We start from the raw sequence: 21,659 nt of genomic DNA, 5'->3' as shown, positions 1-21,659 counted from the left end.
CTTCCATCTGTCAAGAAATGCTTAGTTTGCCTAGGTCTGCGCTGCATAACTAACAGCAAAATGATTCCACTGCATGAGTTGTTTAAGATTCACTCCCTATATAGTAGTCACCAAATTTTGCCCTTCACTGTCTGAATTTCATCAGGCTTATTTCAGCCTAACTTTGTCTGTCTTCTAATTATTTTCGTAACAGACAACCAAAAACATCTTGTGCAACCATGATCCCTCAGCCACTGCATCTTTTAAATCCATTATGTTGAAGGTGTTACTGGATAAAAATTATAAAATAATTCAACAGAAATAATAGAACTTTGTTAGCTGTTCAAGTATGTGATAGTATATGTATTTTAAGTGTGAACCTATGGTTAAATAATAACCAAATCCCTATTTTCCAAGCAGTAACTACTAACATATCTGACAGATACCTAAAATAAATTTTGCTGTTACACAGGGTTATTTACAAACTTAAAGAGAAAAGAAAAAAAAAGGAATGTACATTTCATTTGGCTCTTCCACCATGTTCCTCAGCAGTTAAATAACATGCATTAAGGCATGACCTAGAATGTGTTTAGCTTGGAAGATACTATTTTTATTTACAGGAAAAGATACTCATGAGCTGTTATATCCATTCAGCTGTCTTAGTCTATGGCACTTCTGGCCACAAAACGAAGTCTTCCAAAACACACGTGGAGATGAATTGTCCAGGAAATAGTATTTCTCAAGAAACGCTTCACTGAAGGTAGACCTTGGAGAGTCAGTGATGTAAAATGCTTTCATCATTCTAGTGTGCCTGCCATATCTTTACACTTGAACTGATTGAATAATCTTGGGAACAAAGACTTTGTCTGTAAGAGGAAAAATAGCTTTGGTTACATGCCATGCGCTTCATCAAAAGAATAGTCTATACATAGGGACAACAGACTCCAAAATGAGAGCAGTGGCAATACTTTCTAGATACTGTGAGTTAGGCTTAAAACCAACTTTAAAATGCACCGCAGGGTATATTTTTAATGCACTTTAGATGGCTGGTTATGAAAAGTCCAACATAGTGCTTCTACAAGTTAAAGTCTGTTTCTACATCTCTTTCTGTGTACTCTTTAAGTCAACCATTTTATTATCTGCACAAGTTTGGCACAATGTATTCTGTACATCAGAATGGTTTATAAAATAGAATTAGACTGTTTAACATTCCAGCCTATGTTTTTAGTATAGATACACATGTACATTACATAGTTGTCTATCTATATATGCATATACCTACACGTTTTGAAATATTCCTGCTGTTCTGTCAGTTATGATGTGTATCTGTTATGCTCTGTCTCTTGAGTACAGAGGAGTCTTGCTTTTAATATCATATTAAATTTGTAGAAACAAGAACTTCCAAAATTATTCATGTTTTTCACAGTCAATATTGCTAAAGCAAGGTAATAGTGTCTGTAAAGCTAAAACATACTCCTTTAGAAAGAAAATACTCTTAGTTTTTCAGTACTTTTAACTATTAGGGATGATGGCTTCAGATTTATTTACCAACTGTTCTTTTTGTTTTAAATGAAGATTGAGAGGGAGTCTGACACTACTGGCACTTCCTGGGTACAGAAATACTCTGTCTCATTAAGAATTATTTTTAAATAAAAAATCTGCACATTTGATTTCATTGCTGTGAAGCTGAAGCAATAGTCAGTTAACATCCAGTCTTTTAGCTATTCCTGTTTTCTGAGCAGGAGTGCTGAGGCAAGTATGATCAGGTGGTTTGCAGCGTTCTGGCCTCCAGACATCAATATTAAGCCACAGAATACTGCTGGATGCCTGAACTGGCTCCCAGTATCCTGGCCTGTCAGTGAGCCCCATTCTGCATCTCTAAACACAGTGAACATTATTGAGATAGATAAGCTCCTACCTTCCTTTGGGAGCACAGTGTAAGTTGCTTCCATGCCTGCATGAATGTGGTCAGTAACATGACAGTGTAATAGCCAGGTTCCAGGGTTCTGTGGGGTCATTTCCACAGTCTGAAATGTCCCAGGGAACAGATCAAAGACATCTGCCCGGTAAACCTCTGTTTGCTTCAGGACAAAAAGAAACAACAGTTAAACAGTGTGGCATTTTCAGATGGCAGTAATTTAAGCTACCTTTTATGCCTATTCCCACCAAACTCTTTAATCAGAGTTAAGTGAAAAGACATCTACTATATGTCATTTCTACAGAAGCATCACTTTCGACATCCATTTCATGCTTCAAAGATTAATAAACTACCAACTCAGTGGAAATGAAGGAAGATCACAGCTGTTGTCTTACCACAGCCATGAAAATAACAGCTACCTTGTTGAAACAGCTCGTGAGGTTACCCATCAGCAAATGCTACTGGCAGATATTCTCTGTCTCTTGTACATTGATCAAACACAGGTTTGGAGCATAAAAATTTTATGGTCAAATTACAAGTCTGGCTCAATATTGTAACACCCAACTTTTCACCAGAGATTGCAGTCCTTGGTATTTGATCTACCTCTCATTCTTAACAGAGCAAGAAGTGAGTGGAAAGGACCTGTTACCTTATAGTCAAAGCTGTGGCCATGGAAGTGTGCTGTGTGAATGTCTATTTCATTGCCCATTCCCATCAAATACCAGCTTACTTTCTCTCCAACATGCATAGTCAGACCATGTAAATTTCCAAACACCTTTCCATTAATGGCTAAAAAGAGGGAAAGAGCATGACAGAGAAAACAAGTAAGATTTTGTGTATTGTTATTCTCTAAACTTTAATAGAATACAAGATCTGAAAGCCAATGCCAGGCAAACGTAACAGCTTTGAATGGTATATAAAACCAAAACAATCGGTCAGCATATTATAAATGACACTGATTACAGTCCATATTTAAATAGAAGGTAAATTGTAGTTAAAGAAAAAGTGCTGTACACCATGGCTAATACTGTGGTTCTTAAAGATCTGCATTTCCTGCAGCTTTTTGTAAAGGGTAAGCTTTACCAGGACATGCTTTCAGGATGCATATCACCTTTCCAACTTATCCAGAACAGTTGTTTGCTGACATCAAATCAAAAGCTCCAATTTAATTTTTCTTTCATCAAAAAAATTCTCTTTCCTCAAAATGTCAGTGTGGGATTATTTTTTCACAGGTTTGTTTTTTGTTTTTTGGTTTTTTTTTAAAAAAAAGGACATTCAGTGGCATTAACAGCATTTTCAAATAGTTTAAGTGAAATTTTTCAGGTCTTCCACCTTGAAGTCAAATCTATATGCAGTACTTTCAAATACAGAATTTTATAGTTTCCAGAGTTGCATTAACTAAATTAGAAAACATACCATGCATTTTATTACTTTCAAGGAACTCCTCATCCTCTTTGTCAATAAGGTGTGGGTTGGCAGAATACCTTTTAATGTTTTCATCCAAGTACCATGACTCATTTTCATCAAAAACCATAAAAAGAAGAGCAAATTGCACTTTCTTTTCAGTATGAAATGATGGCAAATAATGTCTATGACACACAACAAGTGTGCCTATTAATCCACTGTAAGTGTCCTGAAATTACAAATGAAAAGTCATATAATTACAAGATGTGACTAAGCAGAAGCACTTTTAATGCCAGACACAAATGCTCTATTATTTTTACAGCTGCACTATCTGGGAATAAAGGCAGCCAGTGTCAGACAAACAAGGTTACTTCTTCATTGTTACATTCTACCGATGGATCAAATTCAATGGACTATGAAGAGTAACTGCTCTTTTTTATCTCTTGCTAGAAATAAGCAAGAAAGTAAAATAGAATAAAGTTTAGGTTTTAGTATTTCGAGCTTGGTTTCTATTCAAATGTACTTCTTGACACTTTTTATATGTGTTTGCTGAGTCATGAAGGAAAGAATACATGAATTTCCATTAAAAATTATTAGTCATGTCAAGTTAATGGATGCTTGTACAAAAATGGCAGACTTACATTCCACAGTTACATGTTAGATTTCCAACATGACTTATTAGATATTCAGCAAGCTATGAAGTGTTTATCTTTAAGAATGAAATCTGAGTTACCTATGCCAAGAGCAGAAGAACCGGAGAGCAAGAACATGAAGGGCTGTGACTCTCAAATTCTGCCCTGACTTTCTTGCATTATTCAAGAGACATTTAAATTCAAAGGTACGGTGATGGGGGGAATAGCTTGACAGAGAAAGCAGAGTTTCTAACTCACCTCCCTTCTGCTGGAGGTATATCTGTGTTGAAGTCACAAACAAAACCCTTTAGATTTCTATTAATAGTTTACCTTAATAATGTCCACCGTTGAATGGTATGCCCATGCAATACAATGTGGGTCTCCTCTCTCAGAACTAGATCTCTCTGGGATCTTCCAGACATACATTTTTGTTTCACCTGAATTAAATATGTATCGATGGATTTTAGAAGTTTTCTGTGTGCTGACCTATAAAAGGTCATCTTGAAAGAGATTGCATTTGTCTTAAATTTCATCTTCCCAGTTACTGCACTGGCTAACTTAGAGTTATTTCCCTTCTGCAGATCCCCAACTCTTAGAATCATGGAATCATTTGGGCTGGAAAAGACCTTTAAGATCATTGAGTCCAGCTGTTAAACCAGCACTGCCAAGCCCACTGCTAAACCATATCCCTAAGTGCCATGTCTACATGTCTGTTAAATACCTGCAGGGACGGTGACTCCACCATGTCGTCCCTGGGCCACCTGTTCCAATCCTTGACAGCCCTTTTGGTGAAGAAATTTTTCCTGATAGCCAATCTAACACACCCCACCCCACCCCCACCCACCTGGCACAACTTGAGGCCGTTTCCTCTCCTTCCATCATTTCTTGCCAATGATATTTTTGTGTGGCTGCACTGCCAGTTTAACAGACTTAATAAAAACAATTGTATCTTTTTTAAAGATCACAAAGGAACTTCTGAAATAGTAGCTAGCATAAGCTATCCTCTCCCTATGTAGCCAAACCTGTTTGCTTTCATGAAAGGTGCATCCACACTGCATAAAATAATTACTGATCTCTCAAGGGCTAGAATACGTAGCAACAGTTAGCAGGGCCATTTTAATTGTAGAAATACTTGTCATAATTAGCATCAAACACTTAAGAACCTGGGGTAAAAACAATTGAACAAACAAAACCATAGTCTTCTGTGCTATCCAAAACCAAAAGCTTGATAAACCTTACTAGAAGGCTTGAGGTTACCCGCTAGAAATAAACAAGGATGCTTTGATACCTGGGTTAGTTACAGCAACCACAGAACTGTCTGTTTTTACTCCATGGGCATGTATAGAAAAAGGTCTTGATGCCAAGTTCTTAAAAACTATTAAAATTTTATCTCCAATATTTGACATAAGCAGTGGCCCTGTTGGATTGAAAAGAAAGATTTACTTGGTTTTACTAAAGATCAGAGCAGAGAGAGAGAGGAGAGAATTTGTTGTGTTCAAATACACAACAATACTGGCTTATATTCACTATGATATGCCAGCTACTCTAAGCAGAGGCCTAAGTCTCAAAAGCTCTCAGCACCTACTGTATATTTGAAGTCAGTTTGGATGTTGCTGCCCAGTTTTATGCTGACTTTAAAAATACTAACCTTGATCAGGCAGCAAAACAGAAGGGTTTTTTTCTTGTAAAGCAAGGAACATCATCTTGCAAGAATAGCACCCTATTAAAAGTAGCAATTCTACATAGGTTTAGGCACTTGGTGTGGGTAGGACTTTACTCAGTATTATTCAATTAGTATCTTCTTGTTTTGTTTCACTGCATTTTTCCCAGTTTCAAACTGATTACTATACCTTGAATTTCCAGGTGCTGCTGCTCTTCTGCTCTGTTTTTGGGAGTACTGAATGTCTGATCAGTGTACTCACGATAAACAACTTTTCTGTATTTTGAGCCAATGAATTTGCCGTCTTTATTTAAAAACGGATTGCCAGGGCTGCAAAAAATAAAGAAAATACACATAAGAATATGTTGTACATTTCTTTGCATAACTTAAAACATCTTCTGCAGGTATGTCAATTAACCATCAAACAAAAATCCAGCTCAGTGAAACAGTAATCTCATGGACCACAGCTATCTTCAACATGAAAACATTCTGGTGAAGCTGGGAGGCTTCTCTTAACCTGGAAGGTTAAAAACCCACTATAAATAGACAAGTCTATATAGAATTTGAGAGAATGCTAAGTGCTCAGCCTGGCAGACATTTCAAATTGCAAAAGGTCATTCAGCAACTTGCACAGCAAAAAACAGAGCCTTCAGTGACTTCTGCAGATCTGAAATGAAGCCTAGAACTTGTAAAGCTTAAGTGCCTTGCTGAAAAATGTGAGGGACCCATTCTCTCCTGAGATCACAGGGGCTGGAGACAGTGGGGGAAAAAAATGTCTGATAGCAGCATTAATTGTGCTTGTAACTATGACAGAGTCCACTGTGGTGTGCAGGGCAAGGAAATGTGCTATCAAGCTGAAGAAAAAGAAGAAAACACAATTAAATCAATAAAAAAATACAGGCAGTTACAATCTACTACTTTAACCTCAAATGAAATTGTACAGGTGGAACACATAGAAATTCATCATTGTTTAGCCTCTTCTGCTAATTGGCATGAATTATTTGATCCAATCAGTTCCCTCTCATTGAGATTGAAATACTGGGAATAAAACAAGAAGGTGACAAGCTTCATAGTGAATGGATTCAGTCATGGGTTTATCTCATGTAAGCTAATGAAACTGAGAGGAGTAAAAACCTTATTTGGAGTACAGATAAACACAAGATAAACACATGTTACCTACCATAAGTAATCAAATACCAGGACAAAGTAGTCATCATATCTACAACTTAATGAACATTTTAAGCGTTTCACGTCAAGGACTGTACCAAGATCGGTAAATGCATATGTACTATCCAGGATTCAAGAAAATATGCAGCATCCCCCCAAGATGATTTACACTGGACCATTTCATGAACATCATGCTGTCTGGCTCACAGTTACAGGGCAACAGTACTGGAGAACAACCACAGATTCAAGTGAGACCAAAAATACATATGCAAAGAAAGCGTGTCTAGAAAGGCCTGGATAAAGAAGAAAAAGTTCAGAGAAGTGAGTTGCTCTTTTGCTTTTTCGCATTTTTTCCCTTCTGTATATTCCAAAGTACCTTTCCTCATGGTATTGATGCCTCTCAAATTCCCATGTCCTGTTAGGAGCGTAGTCCCACTCAACCTCCACTGCAGCAATATAGTAAGTCTTTTCATGCAAATACATAGATAGGTCCACATTCCACCAATGGCATTGTTTCACTTTGTAGTTCTGTTTCATGCCCCCTGTGTAGTGATCTGTTGTCAGACAGGACACTTCAAAAACTCCTAGAGGCCATACAAGAAACAAAGACTTGAGGACAAAAACCTGTCATTAGCAGATCTGCAGATTGCATTGCCTATGTTGATTTACTGTTTAGAGACTGAGACACAGCCTATTGCTCATGTAAGATCATTGTGTCCTATGGCTACCTGCAGTAATCAAATTCAGCAAACACAGAAGGTATAAAAATACAGGCTTTAGCATTAAGAGCTTATATCCTATGAATGCAAGTTTGCTGTCTCCAAACACAGCTGTACAGTGTTAGCACCCAAAGGATTAAAATATCAGCTATTTGAAGCTTGTCTCTAAGCATAAAATGTTCATAGGTAAAGTTTCTAAGCTAGTAATAGGATTTTTAAGCAAGACATTTACCTTCAGAATCAGGCTTCATAATAGCTGTAAGAAATGTATGTGGAAACAGATTTGCTGTATCCCTTCTTGTTCCTTTAGTTATAAATGTGTTTTCTGAAAAGTATATCCCATGGACATCGACTTCTGACCCCAAGCCCATCAAATGCCAGGAAACCACACTTCCTTTACACATCTCAAGACCAGGTTGATTTCCGTACATATAACCATTAATGGCTGCAGAAGATTTGAGGAAGCAAAACCCACCTTGATTAGCATGACTTAATTCTGCAATACAAATTAAATAATACCCACTTTAGATGTAACGTGATGCCTTAGACTGACAGAAATATCAGTAAGAAAATGCTTTATCACATCAGTGAAACTAGAGAGTCAATTCAAACAAAACAACTTTTAAAACCCAGTGTTTGGAAACAATTTCTAACTGTTCTTTTCTATGTCTGAAGCACAGGTAGCTGACTTGACCAACTGGAACTTCCACTGCTTTATACCCACCAAGTATGCAGGATGCATAAAGCATCGTGCTGTATGCCCTGCAAGACCCTCCAGCCACACAGTGCAGACAATCTGAGGTGTTTTTTAGTTTGAGTTACTACTCCTTTCTAGCTGCTCCTGTGCAAAACTTTCAAAGCCTGGGCCTCACTGAATGCTCAGTATCAAGGCTCTGTAAATAGTAGAAACACCCCTGAGGGCAAAATTTAAGAAAGAGTACAAGCAAATATCTTTAAACATTAGGACTTGTTTGCAGGATTAGGTTCCAAAACTAAAAGTGTTCTTTCACTTTTTCTACAGTACCAAAATAAGATCAGTATGAAACTCAGATCTGCCCTACTAAAGCAGTAAAGATTTTCATCCTAATGGGGCCACAGTGCTGGTCAAAGAATCCAGACTCAGTTGCAGACACAAAATGAGCCAACAATATGCCCTTGCTGCAAAGGATAATGGTATCTTGGGCTGCATGAGGAGGAGTGTTGCCAGCAGGTCAGATGATGAAGGTCAGATTGCAGCAGGACCTATAGGTTCTGGGGCACACCAAGTTGAACATGAGCCAAAATGCCCTTGCCGCAAAGAAGGAGGATGGCATCCTGGTGCGCTGGGCTGCATTAAGCAAAGCATTGCCAGCAGGCCGAGGGAGGGATCCTTCCCCCCTGCCCAGCACTCATGAGGACACACCTGGAGGACTGTGTCCAGTGCTGCACTCCCCAGCGCAAGAGAGACGGGGGCATACTGGAAGGAGTCCAACAAAGGGCCACAAGGATGATGACAAAGGGACAAGGCGGCTTCGCTCCTGCAAGGAAAGGCTGAGAGAGCTGGGACTGTTCAGCCTGGGGAAGAAAAGGCTCGGGGGGATCTCATCCCTGTATATAACCACCTGCAGGGAGGGTGCACCGAAGACGGGGCCAGGCTCTTCCCAGCAGCGCCCAGTGCCAGGACCAGAGGCGACGGGCACAAACTGACACACACGAGGTTCCCTGCGAACATCAGGGAACACTTTGTCATCATCACTGTGCGGGTGCCTGAGCCCCGGCACGGGCTGCCCGGGGAGGGGATGGAGTCTCCCTCCTTGGAGGCATTCAGAAGCCATCTGGACGTGGCCCTGGGTGAGCAGGGGGCTGGAGATGATGACCTCCAGAGCTCCCTTCCAACCTCAGCCAGTCAGCAATTCTGTGAAAACCTTCCTTTCAGCTACATCATCTGTAGGGCAGAGGCTGATTTTTCTCTTGGTGCCTGGTTGCACTCACAGGGGTTGCACATAGGCTACAGGCCTAATTCCTCCTTCTGTCTGCTCAGAGTGGCACATTGGTGCATTACAGTGCTAAATGCTCAACTGTCATGCAAGACACTGAACAACTGGCATTATATTTTTAACTACCACATTTAGCTGAAATTGAATTGCATTCAAACATGCTTTTGTTTCCAATGGAAAGGAATGAAATGTCTCTGACACTATACAGTCTCCCAGTCTCCAACATGAGATCACAAAAGTAGAATCCTTATTGCAGAAATTAATATTTGGCTAACTAATAATTTTCTTACAGTGCATTTTGTTAGACTCTTGGAAGTCCTCATCGTCTTTGTCAATTTTATTGGGATTTAGTGTAAACATCAAAATATTGTCATCCAAGTACCAGCTCAGATTCTCATCAAATACTGTGGCAAGTAGAAAAAACTCCAGGTTCACATTTTTCTGTTGAGAAGAACAGCAGAGAGGAAAACACATACGAGTGAACAGAAAATGTCAGGAAATATTCTGTGTGCATAATAATTTATTAGTATAATCCATAAAGTAGGCTAGATGCATACATTCATACTTCATTCTGACAATGGCAAAGCTCTCTAATTGCTGTATCTGGTGACTAGATATCTGCTGGTAATACTCTTTCTACCAGCAGGAGCCACCTCTGGAAATGAATGTGTGTTTTGGTCTTTAAAGTCTCTACATTTTTTCTAGTCATTCTCATCCTAGCTGAGACCTGAATGCCAGTGGTCACTCACTGCAATGGTGGTTTCACAGTACAGTGTTTGTCTATCTGGAGCCAGACCGATTTTGCCTTTAAAAAAAACCAAAAACCACACACACACACACAAAACTAAAACAAAAACCAAACCCACTTTCTTCATTTTATTTATTCCCCTCAGCACAGAGGTGAGGCTGTCATGTGGAAAGGAGGTAGTGCTCAATGGTTGTTAACATGGCAGGCCCTGAGGACACAGTTCAGGAGGAGAAAGCAGATTCAGCTACAATCATAAAATCATAGACTCGTTTAGGTTGGAAAAGACCTTTAAGATCATCAGGTCCAACCATTAACCCAGCACTGCCAAGTCCACCGCTGAACCACATCCCTAAGTACTAATGATGTAAATGCTTCCATTTGGATTTTTTGACTGACCTGTTTCCCAGAAGGAAGCAAAGCTCCTTTCCTGCACACCAGAAGAGGACCCACAAGGCCAGAACTGGTGTCTCTGACTGCATCCACAGCTGAGTAATAAAGCCAGGTTAAACAGTCTGGATCTTGGTCTGTGGGGCCAACATCTTCTGGCACATTCCACTCATACACAAATGTAGCACCAGGACTCACATGAGAGGCTGGAGATCCAGTACCTGTTATAGGAATCAACATTAGGAATTATGTCTAATGAACATTGTTCATTTTACCACCTTTAAAACATCAACATATAAGACAGCTTCTTCTCCAGCGCTTGTAGGTTCCCTGTCCATGGGCGCACCTCTGGAGGCAGCGCTGTACAATGCACCCTCGTCGCTCTTGCGGTAACTCACACCATGGGGCTGAATGCTAAACGGGTGGCTGGCATTGTTTCGGAATGTCACCCTGATGCTCTCACCCACTTCAGCCTTGATAACAGGTCCTAGAAAAGAGGCCACAGTCTAATTACAAGACGGTCCTATCAAGTGATGTACATATCACCACAAGCTTATAGCTATCAGTGGCTGGCTGCTTTTCCTGTTGTGTGGGGAACTGTCCTTGGGCCTATGGGGCCATGGACCAGGTCCCTGGTACATGGCCTGAATCACAGGGCAGCCCAGCAGCAACTGGACCACTCCATTCCCAATTCCTCATTGAGGCCCAGTGACATGCAGGAGTGTTCTTCCCTTTGGAAAGGGACCTACAGACATGAGCATGAACCTCAAACTCAGTTCAGAGCCACATCAGAGGCAGTCAGGTCATAAATAGGGCCAGACCTGCCTAGCCTGTCCTTGTAATTCAGAGCCTAACCTTTGGAGACCATGGCATATTCCCATAGGATAGCTGGGGACCACTACAGCACTGCCTTCAAGAGCTTTCTTACTTCCTGGGGCGTCTCTTGGAGGAAGCCACAGCACCAGCATCTGCAGGAGGCAGGGAGAGCTGACAACCCCTCCCCTTGGAGGTGGAGGGGCACTGCTGGCCAGCCAGGGGAAGTGATAGTTTACTCTCATAAATCTCTGACATGAAACAATTTTAGATATCTTACCTAAGAGTCCAAGATGTGCTTCCTCTGTGAGACTTTTTTTATGTTCAGTGAAAGAACCATCAGTGTATTCTTTGTAAACAGCTTTTTTATAAGAGCCGCCAATTCTTGTCTCACTTTGTTCAAAAAAAATGCGAGATTCGCTGTGTAAAAGATATCACAATAGATGTAAACAGGTCAAGCGACAATGCTAAACTTTACAAAGGCAGTCAGGACCACAGCCCTATTTTCTGAGGTGCTAATGACGTGCTGAGATTGTCTTTTGGGTCTACTTTCAGTGTTCTGGCCCCACACTTTGTGCAGCCTCATATAAGGCTGTCTCATTATCCTTCACTAATGTCTCTTAAAGAACAAGATGCTGTGCTGCGTTGCCCTTATAAAGCCAGCATGCTCAGAGACTCATCAACAAGGATTTCTAGTCAACATTTCGTAACCTGAAATTTACTCTTCTTTTCTTAAAAGTTACAAATAATTCAGCAGTAGATATAAACACCAAGTGTAACATCTAAATAGAAAGTAAGTAGATTTAGTCTACACTTGTACTCTTCAAAAATGACCTTTCAGTGTTTTACAAGCGCTGTTCAAACAGTGAACTATGCCTCATCCCTTGTGGAGCAGGTTAAGTATTCTTTAACTCACAGATGAAAAAGCTGAGAAATCTCTGTATTCAGTGAATTGATCCAGGTCTTAAATTGTAAATGCAGAGCAAAGGGCAAAGCTACCTCATGCAAGTTGTTTGCTAGCTGAGATGCTGTTAATGTGATTTTCATCAGCTAAGGAGATGGTCATGAATTCCTAGCTTTGTTCTCTAACTCAGAATAACCAACCGTCTTGAATCATCAGAGGCCACTGCCGACATCTGACATTACAATTCATCTTCATCTCAGTGAAATTACTAACATTACAGCAAAATTTATAGCAAGATTACAAGGAAAACAATAGACCTAATTTGGTCTGATATTTATCCTAGTGATAATCTTTAAGCAGAGGTGAGGACAACGAGAAATTCTGTTTACAAGTCAGTTTTACCATATGGCTTACCTTATTTGGCACGTTTATATCAATTCTGCTTGGAAAGTAAAACTTCTTTAATTAGGAGTATTTACCTGTCAGTGATTAACTCTTGGCCTGTAAAATGGTTCACTGCAGATGGGCCATAATTCCAGATGATTTCTTCAGCAGCAATGAAATACTGTCTTATCCTCGTACTTTCATTGTGATCTTTTGTGGATTTCCTACAATCTTTCACCTCAAAAAGGGCCTGCATACCACCTGAAAAAAAAAATAATGAGGAGGTAGAGAAAAACAGGGAGAAGGATCTGCACTTCGTTTTCTCTTTCCCCGCTTCCAACAGAGCTCTCCTCTTCCCTGGAGAACTCCCATACCATTGATGGATATGCAAATCAGAAATGAAAAGGAAGATGAATGATAAAAAAGAATGCACACCAGCTGAGCTAGGATGCAGAAACACAACCATGGTATTTACAGTAGGCAGACAGGTGGGGTAAAGTGCATTCTGCTTGTAGAGGTGCAACGGACACAGCAGTTGCAGAGAAGGAAGGTTAGGGTCGAGTGGAAGCAATAGTGTCAGTTAGCACTTCAGTCAAGGCCAGGTGCTACCAGACAGACCATCTTCCTTCTAAATGTAACCAACAGTTTGCTTGTGATACTCCTGGGTCCCTGCACCCTAGGAGGAGGGTCTGCTACCAATACTGCTTGCTGGAGATACAAATAATATAATGGAGCCCTTTAACAGCAAGGGATTAGGCCGATTTACAGGATTTAAGTCTGCCAGGATGCTTCAACCACCTCAGGATGCTGCTTGATGTGATAGCTATTTCAAAACTTACAACTTCTGTGTAGTTGAATCTGTGGGTTAAACATACTCCTTTTTATAACAGAATTTTCAAATCTTAGAGAATGATTTTGAATTCTGTGTTCCTTTCCACCTTTGTGACAAATTATTTCTCTAACTCACTTATGGGGATATAGATCATGGAAAGGTATGGAATTATCTTCTAAGTATTTCATATGGTTATCAAACACCTGATCCTGAAAGACACAGGGAAGAGAAATGCAATCATCTCCACCTATTAGCCAATGCACTTCCCAGAACATGTCTTTGTCAGCAGGACAGTTAGCCTGCCTGTCCTGTGCCCCTTGCCCAAACACGGAATGAGCCCCAACTTTTCCACTGGCAAACAGAAAATTTTGATTAATTACCTTCAATACGAGGCAAACATCATGCTATTTTTTGTCTAAAGTTGAAGCTTGCAAAAGTGTAGCTGTGCCAATTGCTGCCAACTGATAACAATTTCCATTACAGACAAGAATTTCCTTGATTTCTGTGGCTACATACTCAAGCCCATCTAATACACTCACATTTACATTGCATTTTAATTACTGCAAACGTTTTGTCACCTAGAGGAGAATATATGGCATAGAACCAGGTCAGGAGTACTGCTAAAGTGACTCAATAAACTCTTAGTGCAAGCTAAAAAAAATATTCTTATCACTGGAACTTATTCTGTACCTTCAATATGGTCATTCACTTGGCAGCTGAGCAGCCATTCCCCAGGACTCCTCGGTATCATGACAGCATCAATAAATGTGGCGGGGAAGAGGTTGATGGTGTCAACTCGATGATGCCTTTCTATTAAGGTCTGTCCATGAAAGTAGGCTGAATGGATATCAGCTTCATTACCCATGCCAAAAAGATGCCATTTTACCTTGTCTTCCACACACATTGTGAGGTTTGGGAGGTATCCATACATGTACCCATTAATTGCTAAAAGAAATGTTATTTATTACAGTTACCTTCACAGACCTTAGATCTTTTTTCAAAAACAGGTGTCATACAACGATTGCTCTATTCTTCAAAATAGAAAGAGGGTCAAAACAAAACTCTGCTCTGAAAGTGAGCCAGTATCAGACACACACTTATCTGTGCAACCACCTGCATGACCAGCAGTTCCTGCCATGATTCTGGAATCCATGTCAGAGCCAAAGGTCTCTTCTTTGTTGACACTACCAGTAGAAACTGTTTTTCTAAACTGTGGTATTATAGTACAGAGCTCATGACTAAGAAACAGAACAAAGTAACACAACTCTGTTTAGAGTGCCTGGGAAGTTATATTGGCAAAGAGGTTCTTGGCCCTTAAGATTTTTATATCACAGCTCTAAAGGTTTGATTGCACAATATTTGCCATTCCCTTTAATTTTATTTTTTTAAAAAATTTAAAAGGATCTTTCTTAATCCTTCAAGAAAAAGCCCTGCTTAAAAATAAGCAAAGAAATTATCTACAGTTCATCTTTAAATGACAACACATAAAAACATTACTTCACCATATCAATGACATGTGACATTAATATGTTCTCTCACAGTGCATTTTATTGCTCTCCTGGAAGTCCTCATCATCTTTGTCAACTTTGGAAGGCTCAGAACAGTATGTCCTGATGTTATCCTCTAGATACCAACTGAGATTTTCATCCATTACAGAAAACATGAGGATAAATTCAGCACCAAATTGTTTATCACTCCCATTATTCATTGTACCTGAAAAAGAAAGTGGTGTATTCAAAGTCTTTGGCAACTGTCATTATCTTCCTATCAGTTTTAAGTGTAGTATAGGTAGGGCTGGTCACTGTTTACTTCGTATTTTGCTATTTCTTGAGTGTGAGTGTACACATAAACTTAAGAGACACATTTAGAAAACAAAAATCAGTTTTGATAGATACTATAAAATAACTTTACTAAGAATAAATATTATGTGTGATTAAGATTACAGTAAATCTGTTTCTCATATCAGTATTTGCATATCCTTTTGCATTGCTAGTATGAACACATCTCACTCACATGGATTTGTGGACAAAGTATTCTGCAAATTATATTTGCTGCCACACACAAAATCAGGCTACTTCCCATACCACTGAAAGGCAGCTAATTGAGATGACCAAAAGCTGCTATTTCAGAATTAACTGTAATCTTCTCCTCTTCCAGTAAATTATTTTACCGATATTTATCAATAACCATTATCAATCACCTTGCATATGTATTTATGTACACACTTATTTACTTATGGGTTTACCTTTCCTGCAAATTATCAAAGGCCCAACAAGCCCTGAGGCAACATCTCTTGGAGCATCTATGTGGGAGTGGTAAACCCTGGTTATGCAGTCTGCATCTCCCTTAGCTGGACCTTGATCTTCTGTCACATGCCATGTGTAAGTGTACTGGCCTCCAGGCTCCACAGCGTCATCTCTCTTTTGCAAATCTTTGGTGTTATCAGGATAAAAAGCACCTAAAGAATAACAGGCAGCCACCATTAACACAACACGTTCACAATCTGGCCTCAGGATAGCACCTATCATGTTTTAAAGGTTGCAGTAAAATGGACTGAATATATGTTAAAGAAAAATAATCTTTATAATTAGGTGAGTAGATCTTTTTCTTCTCCTTATGAGTCTCTTCAGTTACCTTCAAAGTCCATTGGAGTGCTTCAATTAATGGCACATTAAATTCAGTCCTTAATATGTTAGGAGGGCACTATGTACTTCTGCTAAAAAGATAAAAAAAATCAAATATTTGTAAAACATCTGTTCAATATTAATCTTGGAAACTGTTCTGAAATATTGTGTATGTCCTCAAGGAATATAGGTGTAGCTGGAATGAGAGCAACATTAAAAAAAAATTAAACATTGTTTCGAAAAGCACATGTACTACTACATAACACACTGTTCTGTTCCCACAGAATGGGTCTGTATCAAGTCACATACTAGCTGCATGAAAAACTTCATGGAATATTACAGGTGAGACTGATATTTCACAAATCCTTCTAATGAAACATTTTTAAAGACATCATATTCTCAAAAATCCACACACTGCTTTTAAGGCCCACTAATCAAACTTTCAAGAGCCATATTCTGGTGATGTCTGGTGCAGAAAATCCCCTATCACCTGAGTGTGGCAAGACCAGCTATTGCAAGGGCAAATCATCACTAATCCCAATAGCATCCCTACAATACCTCTTAAAGTGGGTCAGACTTTTACCTCGTTACTTTATAATTGATGAGGAGCTGTTTCTCCATTTTAAGGAATTCTTACATACCTTATACAAATATATAAAAAATTAGTGTTCAAAATTTGTAACTATAACTTATCACTGTTAAGAATATCTTCTTCACAACAGCATTGATTCTTCCTTTAAATATTCTCCATAGCCACACGCATCTCTTACACACCTTTATACTGTTATTTCAGGCGATACATAAGTACTCTTTATTTCAGGTAAAATGTTGATCTAAAACTGCTGCCTTTATGAATTCCACTTTTGGCTTTGTATTTCGCTCTTGAAAAACTTATCAAACTTCTTAGTTCCTATTTTAACTTGATTGTGTGCTGCTTTAAATCTTTATTTATTTGACCAGTCTTTGGTTTGATGAGAGAACATTTCTCACACTCAGGGGAAATAATAACTTTTGATAAATTCTGGCACAGAATGGACTCAAGCTTACCTTCATTTTCCTTTGTGTATCTTACACCATGTGGATGCAGCGTGTAGCTTCTGGAAGCAAAGTTTTTCAAGTGAATAATAATGGAATCTCCAACTTCTCCCTTAATGATAGGGCCTAAAAAACCCAGCCAGGAAGGCTTGTCAACTGTCACATCATATAAATGATTGGTGTACTGCGTGTAGACAGCCTTCTTGTAAGTGCTTCCTATCCTATGCGGTCCTCTTTTGAGAAAGACTCCAGCCTGCCTGCAAAGAAAATACACAAACACATCTGTAGTGGCAGATACTCATTTTATACTTGAATGGTGTTAATTGGTAGTATCTCAAATAAAGACCAGCCCCTCATTGCACTGTGCACAACTGTATCTGTGTTTAGGAGCAAATACGTCTCTTACTGTAAAAAGTTAGGCATCCATATAGAGATCAAATATTGTGCACCAACCTAAATTTTTTTCCACCTATTTTCTAGACTGAAGATAGGAGTATTTGATATAATTTCAGCCAAATTTCAGACCATGTGGACAAGGCAAATAACAGTTATTGCTCCAAAGTTTGTTACTTGTATGCTTAAATTGTTGTATAATTTCCCACAGCCTGTTAAAAACAAGAATTTCCATCATCATGCTGTTTTGTTGGCTGCATAGCCCTTCTCCGTTGCAATGAGAAGCAGGCTTTCCAGCTGTAATATACATTTAAGATGTCTGGATATAAGCAAAACTACAAGGTGCTGTTAATGTCCAGTGCGTGCACGGGGGGAGTGTGAGCATGCAGAGTGCTGAAATGAGTGAGACCAAGCCCTCAGCTTGTTCATCAGTCACATACGAAGAAGAACTGCAGCCTCAGAGCCCAATACGTATTTACCCTAACAAAGTCTTATTTTTACAGATTCAGCCCAAGAATATACAAACAAGTTACATAAGAACAGGGAATTAGCAATGACCTCCTCAGTCACTAAGTGCCTTAGCTACTGGACCATGGCTCTTCTCAATTAATGAAACACTCATATTAAAAATGAGAGCTTGGTTAGTGAGGATGAAATGAGACTGATGCAGATGGTATTGCCTACCCATGGTGGCATCAGTACCTCTGAACCGCTATGCTGCCCAAGCACCACCAGCCACTGGCAAGGGGTCACCATGTGTCTCTGACAACTCTCAGCTGAGAATGGCTTTGGAGCCAACCTTTGCCTGTGCTGAGGGTCAGGTACCCTTCATTAAGTGTTTTAGTCTCTAAGAAGAGTTATCTTTGTGGAAAAAGTGCTTATATTTGCTAACTACAATGGAAAGAGAAACTGCCCATGCTGGCTGTTCAAACCAGTAGTGCTACTATTAGCTGATGCTGTTAGTCCAAACTCTTCTAACAACAAATCCTCCTGCACTTCCCTGCATGTTTCAGGACTAGCTGGAAGAAAGGACTGAAAGTAAGCCCACTCCAGGAGGCAGCAATCCTGGGAGACTGGGCAACACTACCTGAAGTTCAGCAGCCTCCTGATTTCTTATCTTTTACATGATGAGAAACCAAGTCAACTCGGTTTCATATTCCCAGAAAGCCATATTGTGATGCAGATTAATACTGCCCAAAAATGCAGTAAAGTATTTCCCACAAGGCTGAGCACTTTTTGAGCATGTGGGGGAATTGCTTGTACCTTGGCAAGCACAGATCTGAAGTGTCATTAAAATGCCAGTTCAGAGCTCCACGAAACTTGAAGAGTACAAACTTAGTTGCAAAGGCTCAGCTACTGGAACTCTGAGTGCATGAAGCTTTTTAGCCCCAAATCAAATCAAACAAATACATTATGGCTCTTCCTGGATTGTTTAAACAGTTACCATTTCATTGTAGAGTATTCCTTCTCATGGGTATACTGCGCTCTTCCCTCCTCTTCCCTGCCTCTACAAATACCAATCTCTGTGCAAGGGCAGACTCATAGTCGAAGGATTCAGGAGGAGGGGGAGAACTGGAGAAGCTGAAAGTGAAAAGTACAATAAAAGGCACCAGCTCCACTGCAGGCATACAACCACTGAAAAACTGGAATTCATTTAGCATGCTTCAGATTGTCACAGAGCAGAGAAAAGCCATGAAAGTGCAGTGAATGGTGGTGGCTTGTTGTACCACAACACTGCCCTGCAATTTTCAGACAACATGCCCTGCTTCCACCGTTTATCAGAATTACTAGCCTGCTGGATCACTGGCAGTGTCTTACATGTCACTTAGTTTATGAGTTTTAAAAAAAAAAAGAAAGTTGATGAAGTGGCAGATTGTGGCTGAGATATTGTTGGCTCTCAGTAAACAAACCAAACCACAGGAAATCTCCTAATCCCTCATGTACAGACTAAATGAGAACTGTATTTTCAAGATTTTTCTAATATCTGGTTTCTCACACAATTGTTTTTATTTTAATATAGTCCTATTTCATTTTAAAGGTACTGAAAAAAACACAAAGGAGGAATACTTTTTTCTCCTTCAAGTATATCTCCGATGCCTTTTCTATCTGAGTTTTCTTTATTGTTTATTCATATCTTTAGGGTGTTCTCTTCCTCCTCTCCCTGCTTATCCTCATCCTACTTATTGTTCTCATTCTGTACAGGACCCTCATTGCCTTGTAACAAGCAACCCAGCTCCTCCACTGTCGATGGAAGGACCCGGCTGTGCTGCTGCACCAGGGAAAATGACCGCTGCCAACAATGAAGATCTAAAAAAGAAACCTGTGCCCAATAGGAAAGCTTTCAATTTGTCAAACTTCTGCATTTTGAAACATAACAGCCAAAGTCTTCTCTTCAGTACTGGCACCTTAGCCATTCAGGCCATTCAGTTTAATTAAAAATTAAACATCATTAAACATTCAAGGTCTTTTTCTAGTCACTACTTAATAAACATTTAATCACAAGAAATTCAGAAAACCCCTACACACTTCAATGCTTTTAATTAGCAGAGCATTGGAATGGAATTCTCAAGCAAGCCAGGAAAAAAATCAAAATTCCCTTGTATGTCTGACAGAAAAATCCACTGACACCGAAATGATTTCATTCCACTGCCTTCACCAGGTGTTATCAGTTCTGCCCTGGTGTCTACAGTGAACAATGTTATAAGAATCAAACTCAACCAGTGCAAACTGTTTTACTTACTCTTCTTCTGCAAAAAGCTGTCCAGACACAATATTGGTGCTGCCAGGTGCATAGTTCCACTTGGTCTCTGTAATACCGATGTAGTACTCCCTGTTCACTGCCCCGACTTGGCAACAGCAAGAAACCAGGAAGCAACTTAGGAAGAGCTTCATTTTGCATTCGTGAACCTTGTGGAAAACGTGAAATAAAGCCACAGGACAGCTATTTCCCTTTATATGTTCTTGTCCCTCCTGCCTCCAACGCTCCTCACCCGCCCCTCCCCACTCCTGTTTGCTTTGGGGAACACAATGAAATGTTGCACAATGTCTCCCTGTGCCAGGAGTAAACAAGAGATTCTGGTAAACCTAGTCAGTTCAAATAATCTTCACACAAAGTTTTCCCATTTCTGCCAACCTACTATCACGCAAATTACCATATAGACTGTTACTGGATTGTAAATCTTGTCACTGAATCGTTTAAATGGATCTATAGACTTAAGCTTAATTACATTCCTTGCTGTATTGCTCCCTCTCTAGCTTGTATACTGCCGAGAAAATAATTTCTGTGATGTGCGGCACAAGAACACAGCTTTTTAAGTTCACTACGAAAAGCTCTAAACACCACCCATCTTCCTCGGAGTATCTGCTTTTGGGCTGATATCACTGAATGCAAGGCAGGTCCCGCAGCTGCAGACTTTCTGCCGCCTATTCCCCTTGCTCCTTCTGAATCTACAGATGGCTGCTGCTTCCCCTCTGCACGGCAATCACTAAACTGGTGCAAGACAGCCAGTTAAGGGATGACTCAGGTCACTAGTATTGGAGCAGAGCTTACACACTGATGTATATGTGGATAAGCTCTGCTAACCTGCCACAGTTCCCTTGGAAAAATATTTTCAGCACAAAGTGTGGCATATATAGCTAGAGATGAAAAGGCCTGGCTGTCCATGCATGGAGGCAGGGGATGTTAGCATCTCATTCTCAAGCAGTTTCAGTGTTGCCCAAATGGAAATGAGGCTCAGAAATTCAACAAAACGAACTACTTATGTTATCTTCCTCCTAGTCTATCACCAGACAGGATAGGTCACATTCTTCAATGATTAAAAGCACAACAGATGTATAAAGCTTCAGATAATCTTAAATGTTACCATTACCTAAATATACCACCCAGTGCAGAAGGCTATACTTTTGCTTTATTCAAGTTCTGTAAACAATTTATATGTTAGTCTGATTGAAAAATAAGAACAAAATTGCACCTTAAACATAGGACATTTAAAAACCACCTAAGTTTGTAATTGCTTTTTTTTCCCAAGCATATATCCATTGCACCATGGTTGTGTCTGAAGCTTTAGACATGCAAAGCCACCTG

The 21,659-nt window shown here is 39.7% G+C and overlaps 1 protein-coding gene across 2 annotated transcripts; it reads right to left on the bottom strand.

Moving 5' to 3' along the window:
• Positions 1-321: 321 nt before the first annotated feature.
• On the bottom strand, positions 322-20,533 carry LOC119156919 (ceruloplasmin). Of its 2 annotated transcripts, XM_037407356.1 has the most exons (19): positions 20,316-20,533; positions 17,195-17,439; positions 15,769-15,981; positions 15,063-15,236; positions 14,214-14,468; positions 12,787-12,952; positions 11,684-11,823; positions 10,937-11,077; positions 10,600-10,811; positions 9,746-9,896; positions 7,712-7,924; positions 7,137-7,344; positions 5,784-5,923; positions 5,222-5,350; positions 4,264-4,370; positions 3,314-3,530; positions 2,547-2,686; positions 1,898-2,060; positions 322-845 (listed from the first exon to the last, which is right to left on the bottom strand). In XM_037407356.1, the coding sequence occupies exons 1-19, from the start codon at positions 20,465-20,467 to the stop codon at positions 802-804; spliced, it is 3,210 nt and encodes a 1,069-aa protein (XP_037263253.1). In that variant the 5' UTR covers positions 20,468-20,533; the 3' UTR covers positions 322-801. The 2 variants fall into 2 exon arrangements, with proteins under 2 accessions (XP_037263253.1, XP_037263254.1); XM_037407357.1 differs by lacking the exon at positions 5,222-5,350.
• Positions 20,534-21,659: the final 1,126 nt, after the last annotated feature.

Source organism: Falco rusticolus, chromosome 13 (genome assembly GCF_015220075.1).
Source record: "Falco rusticolus isolate bFalRus1 chromosome 13, bFalRus1.pri, whole genome shotgun sequence".
NCBI lineage: Eukaryota > Metazoa > Chordata > Aves > Falconiformes > Falconidae > Falco > Falco rusticolus.
The sequence above is the reverse complement of the archived record's forward strand: the minus strand, read 5'-3'. Positions and strand labels throughout refer to the sequence as shown.

Excerpts from the sequence above, each read along its gene's own strand:
- LOC119156919 (XM_037407356.1), bottom strand. The coding sequence starts at position 20,467 with ATGAAGCTCTTCCTAAGTTGCTTCCTGGTTTCTTGCTGTTGCCAAGTC. Across the intron at positions 17,440-20,315 it reads CAGCTTTTTGCAGAAGAAGA|GCAGGCTGGAGTCTTTCTCA; the intron begins GTAAGTAAAACA and ends TTTTCTTTGCAG. Across the intron at positions 15,237-15,768 it reads TTTGATAATTTGCAGGAAAG|GTACAATGAATAATGGGAGT; the intron begins GTAAACCCATAA and ends TTTCTTTTTCAG.